The 8,176-nt window shown below is 29.4% G+C and overlaps 1 protein-coding gene across 1 annotated transcript; it reads right to left on the bottom strand.

Annotated features, from left to right (window-relative positions):
• Positions 1-1,666: 1,666 nt before the first annotated feature.
• On the bottom strand, positions 1,667-5,179 carry LOC113865772 (G-type lectin S-receptor-like serine/threonine-protein kinase At4g27290). The gene is made up of 7 exons (XM_027500513.1): positions 3,829-5,179; positions 3,608-3,745; positions 3,076-3,209; positions 2,761-2,971; positions 2,409-2,646; positions 2,163-2,313; positions 1,667-2,084 (listed from the first exon to the last, which is right to left on the bottom strand). Exons 1-7 carry the CDS (start codon positions 5,105-5,107, stop codon positions 1,782-1,784), a joined length of 2,454 nt encoding a protein of 817 aa, XP_027356314.1. The 5' UTR covers positions 5,108-5,179; the 3' UTR covers positions 1,667-1,781.
• Between the last annotated feature and the right edge of the window lie 2,997 nt (positions 5,180-8,176).

The following is an 8,176-nucleotide window of genomic DNA, read 5'->3' as shown; positions in this document are numbered from 1 at the left end:
GAACTAAATTTTAGGAATTAAAAATGGCAAAACTTGCTTAAGGCAAATTGAGTATATGTTAAAAAAAAATAATCTATGAAAGCCACACTAAAGAGATTAAATGAAGAATAATCCAATAAATATTGATAACTCGTAGGGATGACCAAAGCTTCTAAATTCGTAAATATAATTGTGATGGAATGAAGCTTTGCCACACGAGACAGATACACTTGGTTCATCATTCCAGCTTTACTTCCAAGTCAAGCACGTGACCCTATTTTCTTCGCCTCCACTTTGACATTTAATCCCAAATTTATACTAATCTTTGGGCTTAGTTATTAGAATGCTTATTTAATTTAATTTTTTAATTAATTAATCATAATTTTTTTTAATGGTTGGTTTCATTTTTCAATTATGCTTTAAATGTTTATGAATAAAATATTAGACATATTTTAAAGAAAGATATATGAAAAACAAGTTCAAGTTTTTATTCAAATTTCCAACTCATGAACCAAATCTAATAAACATTATTTGTGAAAAAAAATCAAGGAGTTTAAAAATTAGAAGGATTAGACTAAGATCACATCAGAAGGTATAAAAGACTAAGTTAATTTGAAAAATACATTCCTAGACATAGTACAGACGCAATTTCTCTTGAAGGGAGATGTCAAATAGAAAAGGCTAAAAGAGCTTTGGCATGTAATAATTTTATTTAAAATAATAATTTTTTATGGCAAATTTTGGGTGGTTTCTTCCCAAATTGCGACTTAAGAGCTATGGCATGTAAGCTGTGCTCTGATGGATAAACACCTTACCAAGTGAGTAATATTTATGGGTATAATGAGTTTAAGCCAATTGTTATCCCCAAATATAATGAGTTTAAGCCATCTTCAAACCTGTACTAATTCCGAAAGATTAAAAGGAAGAAAGGGAGAAAAAATTCATTGAAATTATCTTTAGGTTTGTGCTAAGAATAAAAAGAAAAAAAGAAGGAAATAAAAGTCTATTTCTTGAAGTTAAGTTTGTGTTGTTGGGAAGTAGATTAATTTTAAATTTTATTATGTTAGTGTTTGAAGGATTGTTAAGTTGCGTTTATATTGAGCTTGTGTTCTTGATCTTTTATTGTATATTTTTTGTGCATTGTTGTAATGCTTTCAATATTTAGCATCCTTTGATTGTGAGTGTCATTAGACTTTCTTAATCAATAAACATTTGAAAAAAAAAACAAAAACTTTACTAAGCAATATATATCAATTTGCAAATTTTTTTTTAATAGAGACTAAAGTATAAAATTTTTTTGATGTAAGGATTCAATACAAATCAAGGGGAGCGATTCGAATTAAATTTTAATCATATTATAGATTAATAAATAGGTATGATTAAAAGTAACTATAATCACATTTGAGAAATCAAACTTATTTGATTCTGAGATAGAAAATAATTGGATGATAATCACATTTCAGGCCAGTCGATGATAACTAAACTATGATCCCAAAGCCAACTATAGAAATCTATAAATATTGCAGTTTTTATATTTGGGAGTAGTTGGTCTCTTAACGAATAAAAAATCAAAAGAGATGTAAGCCCAACAAAAAGGATGAACCCTGAATGGATTGAACTTTTGTCAATGATGAACTTGGTATTGCAGAACAATATCGTCAATCACATTTCTCTTCTTCATTTACTTAATATATTAAATTGCACAAGTATACCATAGCCAACACATTTGAAGTCCTTCGCTAGGTACAGAGCATCCATATACAGCATAATGTAGTGCAAACTAACATAATTTGATTTTAATTTTACCTACCATCTAATGTAGTATCAGTTAATTCGATGTACTCACTCATTCCAGTTTGATTTAAGGGTAAATTTGCTTCATCGGAAACATTCGGATAGTAGCCTGGCTCTTTAGGCTCAATTATCTCCATCTCACTCCCTAACATTCGAACCACTGAAGCCATTGTAGGCCTATCTTTTGGATATTGTTGCACACATAAGAGACTAATATGAATGCAACGTAATGCTTCTGGAATAATGCATGATTCTTTTATATTTGTGTCTATCAATTGTGAAGCCATGCCCTCTTTCCAAAGTGTCCACGCCTAAATCATAAATGTAAAGTAAAAGATGTTAAGATTTCGATAGTGCCAGAGAAATTAAGAATAATTAAAAGTGCTTACATAACCAACAAGGTTAAAGGTGTGATTCTCATGACAAAGGGCTCTGTTTCTGCTCCCACATATAACCTCCAACAATAAGACACCATAACTGAAAACATCAGATTTATCTGAAAATATCCCATCAACAGCATACTCTGGTGCCATGTATCCACTACAAGAAGTAATTATATGTAAGAATTAAATGCTCTAATGAGACACACACATATACGGAAGAACATAAATATTTCTGAATAATCAAATACTTACTAAGTTCCAACTACTCTATTTGTATTTCCTGCAATCTCATCTCCTCCGAAAGCTTTAGCTAATCCAAAATCTGATATCTTGGGATTCAACTTCTCATCAAGTAGGACATTACTTGTTTTGAGATCTCTATGGATAATTCTTAACCGAGAATCTTGATGAAGATACAAAAGTCCTCGAGCAATTCCAAATATTATGTGAAAGCGATGAGGCCACTGTAGCAACGTACCTTTGTTATGATCTGTTTTATTCAAAGAAATGTGTCATTCAATGTAGAATATTCAAGTCTAACAAGTTATTTTGAATGAAGTCTATTATACATGAGTATGCCAGTTTTCTTGATGATATTCCATACCAAAAATAAAGGAGTCTAAGCTGCCGTTAGGCATGTATTCATAAACTAGCAATTTTTCTTGTCCTTGAATGCAACAACCTAGGAGCTTTACTAGATTTCGGTGCTGAAGTTTTGCAATTAGCTTTACTTCATTTATGAACTCGGTCATGCCTTGTCTTGAGTTTCTTGAAAGTCTTTTCACAGCAATTTCTTGTCCATCTACTAGCTTTCCCTGTAAACTCGGATTCGTGTTAGTACATGCTCCTTATAATATTAATAGTTTCCCAAGTAATTTTACCCAACTGAATTGAAAATACTATTCAAATATTGAATTACCCAATATACAGGTCCAAAACCGCCTTCTCCAATCTTATTCTCTATCAAGAAGTTCATAGTAGCAGTCTTAATTGTTTGCAGATCAAACAACGGGAGATCCAAATCATCCATGTTATTTTCTGTCTTTGACTTTCCTGGAAATTGTAAAAAAGGCCTTCAGTAATATCATCAAAAGGCTTAAAATATTTTTTTTCCCTCATTTTAAAAAAAAATTATAGTATCTAAGTTTTCTAGACTCAGCACTTTTGATGTATCTTGTTTGGCTATGAATTCATTTGATAGTCACTATGGGCTCAAAGTAGTGAATTTACAAAAAAAGTAAAAATAAAAAATAATTGGAGGGAATGAAAAAATTATAAAAAATGTAAGAACACAAAAATATATTTAAGCCTGAACAAAATAGGAGAAGGAAAAATAGATAATTTCATCACAGAACTAAAATGTCATGTTTAAAGAGTAAATAGAAGTTCCATCTACAATGTCCTTTGTAAGAAATTTGTTCAGCCAATCTGAGAGAGATCAAGAATAGTACCAGCAATGCTTTTACGGACTTTGTAGATAAAATAAATACAAAGCAAAAGTATCCCGCAAATTGGAACTACAGTGGTAACAACTATTGTTACTTTCTTGCGACCATTATGAGGCTCTTGATCACCTGAAAAGGAGTAATCTAAAGATTTTGTAGATACAATAACGAAAATTTTGATGGGAAGATATGTGGAAATAAATAATAGTCTATTAATTAGTGTTTACCTATCACCGAAGCAGACATTCGAATATATAGATCTATCTCATCACCTGAAAACTGTTTAATATCAATGAGATCTCCAAACCACAAGACACAACCACTACCTCCTCCTCTTATGTCTGAATTTGCATATGCTGTACAGGAACAATTATTCAAGCACTTTTCTTTGCATTCTTCTAAACCAATCTTCTCATCTAGCCATGTATGCGAAGTATCTGGCGGTTTGAGCCCTTCAAATTTTACAAATACATCAGTGTGTTTGTCTTTGCAGTTTAATGGTTTATTGCGGACACATCCTCCAGTCCAATCAGATGAGTTCCATGCTTGAGGGGACTTTGGACTGAATCCTTCTAAGCATTGGCACGCTGGCGACTCTGTAGCAATGCAATTCCCAAAGGGTCCACAAGGAACGTAAGAGTCACAATAGTCCCTTGGAAATGATAAAGTTTTGTGCCATGTGTTATCACCTTCGTTCCAAAGGAAGCCATCATGAGTATAACTGGTTTGATTTATTACCACTCTAGTGAGCATAGAATCATTCTTGATGATATACATGTAATACAATTCATCCTTATTGAAGACAAATTTTGTGGAAGTAGAAAGACTGGTCCTTACATATACGGTGCCACTAATGTATAGGCCATTCCACGGTCCAAACCGAAGGAACTTGTGTGTTCCATTCATTAAATAGAACTCAGGATAAGGATTCGGCACTAAACTTCGATAAAACTGTCCAGGAGATGGATCGTTTGGACTCTTCCAGGATGTGATTCTCCTTTCAAGACCACTTCGAAAGTCCCATCCCAACTTCATTCCTGGCAAAAATGTATCAGATGGATAGTCAAAGCTTTGCCATAAGTAAGCTTCTGAATTTGCTTCTCCTTCATTTCTAACCACAAGGTTGCCACTGTCCAAAAGTGTTGCCACTGGATACCGTGCTTGTTTTTCTGAGGTTGTATACCAAACAATAGACCCATTTTGGGTTAGCATGAGATTGCCTGTGCTATTTAGTGTTAATATGCCAAAGGAATTGTTGATGGGGTTGGCCCCATTGGCAACCCAAACAACTGTATGAATTGGGATGTTCTTGTACCAAATTCCCAAGTAACGTTTGGTGGAATTGTTGGGACTGAAGAAACCAAGTTCAAACTTTCTACCTTTTGACACCAATGTCTTTCCATCACTCACACCTTGGAACACATCAATAGAATCAATTGCTGTGGAAATTTTGACAGAAGGAACAAGAATGTATGCAACCATAATCATAAAAGAAATAATGGCCATTGAATCACAGCTTTTTGTGGTAAATTATTTGGATATTGATGATATGGATTCTACTGTATGAATAATAAACATGTAAATGCGAAATTCACGTTCAGGATAATCATATACCTAACCTAAAGAAACACCTATGCTATTGGCTTTATCATTGATTGCAGCTTGACTCCGAAGTCAAGCACGTGCCGTTTGCTTAGAATTTTGCCATTTGTATCCCAAAGTCATGCACATATATCTATCTATTAGAACTTTATTTTGTACTTGTTACATTTTCTTAATATCTTTTTTAAAATAGTGAATTTTCGTCTACTATGGTACTATAATATTGTTTTTTTAGAAAATAATTATATAACTATTTATAAATTTAATAACTTTTATAGACTAAAATAAGATTTCTGTTCAAGTTTTATCACGCATAACGTTTTTTAGGCTTATAATAGTTATGAACTCTGACTGAAAATTATTTTTATATACACTCTTTAAACTTAAAAATATCTCGTAATATTCTCTTAGACAGGTTGTACATTTAATGCGAATAACCTGTTTAAAGACGAAATTAGCAATAATGTGCGATAAATTCAAGGGAAGGGGACCACATAATTTGACTATTGTGCACTGTACATAACTTTCTGACTGCGTTGATCAAATGCTTGCATGATTTATTATTTCTAATCGAAGACTTTGATTTGAATGACAATAGCACAAAACAAAATTGTTTGTCTACCCTTAGAATTAGTATGATAAATATCAGAAAAAGTAATGTATAATAATTCTTATAATGATCTCAGTTGACATATAATCATTGGTTTTTTTTTTTTTTAAAGTTCAGATCATCTAATTATTTTAACTTTTAAATAATAGAATACAAAAATTGAAGAAAAAAATAATAATAAAAGGAGCATTATCTTCAGCACATTTAAACACTCACTTTAACTTTCCTTTCTCTTCATATCATATTTTTCCTTTTAGTGCTTGTCATCTCAGTGTTTGCCTACTATATTGCTTCTATATAGCATTGACTTGTGTTCACCTCGTGGATGGGTTGTTTGCCATATGTTAAGTATTGTTTGTATGGTTTGATAAATTTAACAATGTAAATAGCTCAACTTTATTTACTTTATAATTTTTCTTTTTCAGGTGTTGATGAACCAAAAAGGGTAAATATTCATAGAAAGAGGAATGCATTATAAAAATAAATAAAATATGTTGAGTATTCATACAATTCAACCTTTCTTTTTTCCTCAAAAAAGTAATTTTTTTTTGTCACATTCACTAACTTCTTCCGCGTAACACTATTTTTTTTTTGTGTGTTAACATTTTAAATTTTTTATTAAATAAAATTAAATTAATAACAGTATTGAATTTTTCATTGATATATAATTTTTTATTTAAAAATGATATTTGTTAAATAAAAAGATAAATATATAATACATATGAATAAAATGCTAAAATCATTAAATCTCATAATAAATTATTATTTCGAATAAATTATAGATAAAAACAAATTAAATTTTTTAATAAATATATTCAATATAATATATTTTAAGATAATGTTTAATATTTATATAATAATTAATAGAATAGAAAATTAATATAAATTTAGTATGCTTATGATTCAATTTAGTTTGATTTTGAATATAAAAATAAAAAATTAAACCAAACTGTATAAAAAATGTGATTTTTTCATTATAGATTTATTTAATTTTTTTTATCAATTTAATATATTTAGCCGAATTGATTCTTCAATACTGTTAGTTAGGTTGTCTTGAAATTATAGAAAAACTTATTATGTACATTGATTAAGTGTTAATGCTCATAATTTTGAAAGAACATATTTATTTTATTTTAAATAATATTATTATATCTTTCAAGTTATAAATTTTTTTAAAATATTTTTTTATATAAAATAAGAGATTAAAAATTTTAATATAAATACTTATATTACCCTTGATTATTCTTCTTTTTCGTATTAATTCTTTATTTGTTATAGTAATTTTATTTCCTTTTTTTAATAATTATTAGTTCTTATGGTAATTTTTAGTTTTTTTTTGTAATTTTTTTTTCTTCTTCAATATTCTTATACTTCTTGGTTTCTTCTTGTAATTATTGACAATTCTTCTCTTGATATTTTTTTTTATTCTTCTTTTTGTTATTTTTGCCCTTGGTTTTTCTTCAATTTTTGTGTATGATTCTTTTCTTCTGTTCTTTTTTTTCTAATTCTCTTTTTTAATTTTTATTTTTTTCTTTATTTTCTTATTGCACTTCTTTCCTTTCTTGATTTATTTTTTTCTTTCTTTGTTTTGCATTATTTCTTCTTTTCTTTACTTCTTTTTTATTTTGCTTTTCTTTCTTTTCTTCTTCTATTTTTATTTTTTTCTTTCTTTCTTGGTTACTTCCTTTTATTCTTTCTTCTTTCTTTCCTTTCTTTCTTCTTTCTTTTTTTTTCTTATTTTCTTTCTTCTTCTTTTTTTCTATTTCCTTTCTTTCTTGTTTATTTTCCTTATTTCCTTCCTTTATTGCATTTTTCTATCTTTCTTCCTTATTTACTTTCTTTCTTGCTCTCTTTCTTCCTTCCTTCCATTATTTCTTTCTTATTTTCTTTCCTTTTTTTTGTTTTCTTCCTTTCATCCTTTCTTTTCATTTTTCTCTTTTTTTTTTCTTTTTTTACTTCTTTTATTTTTAGACAAAATTAATCTTTTGGTCGTAAAATTCACTTTTGTTCTGTATCTTTTTTTTTGTTCAATTTAGTCTTCTAAGTTTCATTTTTTTCCCATGTTAGTCCTTTTTATGACAATTGTTAGAGAACGTAACAGAAGCATCCTATGTGGCACTAACGATATTTATTTAATCCTACCTGATAATTTTTATTTAAAAATTGATTAAAAAATGTTATATTATGTGTCTTCTTCTTTCAATTGAGTTAAGGCATATGAATTAGGGTTCTATGTCCCTTAGAAATAGCAAAACAAAGACTGAGGCTTTGGTGGACTCACAATCATCAGTAACAATGTCTGCTCATAGAGGGGTTGACTATCCATTTTGTTACTGTGGTGTGAAAAGTGTTTATTGCATAGC

This window comes from Abrus precatorius, unplaced genomic scaffold (genome assembly GCF_003935025.1).
Source record: "Abrus precatorius isolate BTA unplaced genomic scaffold, Abrus_2018 Scaffold4, whole genome shotgun sequence".
NCBI lineage: Eukaryota > Viridiplantae > Streptophyta > Magnoliopsida > Fabales > Fabaceae > Abrus > Abrus precatorius.
This window is presented reverse-complemented; position numbering and strand designations above follow the sequence as displayed.

Excerpts from the sequence above, each read along its gene's own strand:
- LOC113865772 (XM_027500513.1), bottom strand. The coding sequence starts at position 5,107 with ATGGCCATTATTTCTTTTATGATTATGGTTGCATACATTCTTGTTCCT. Across the intron at positions 3,210-3,607 it reads AGTCCGTAAAAGCATTGCTG|GAAAGTCAAAGACAGAAAAT; the intron begins GTACTATTCTTG and ends TACAATTTCCAG. Across the intron at positions 2,085-2,162 it reads CCTTTAACCTTGTTGGTTAT|GCGTGGACACTTTGGAAAGA; the intron begins GTAAGCACTTTT and ends TTTATGATTTAG.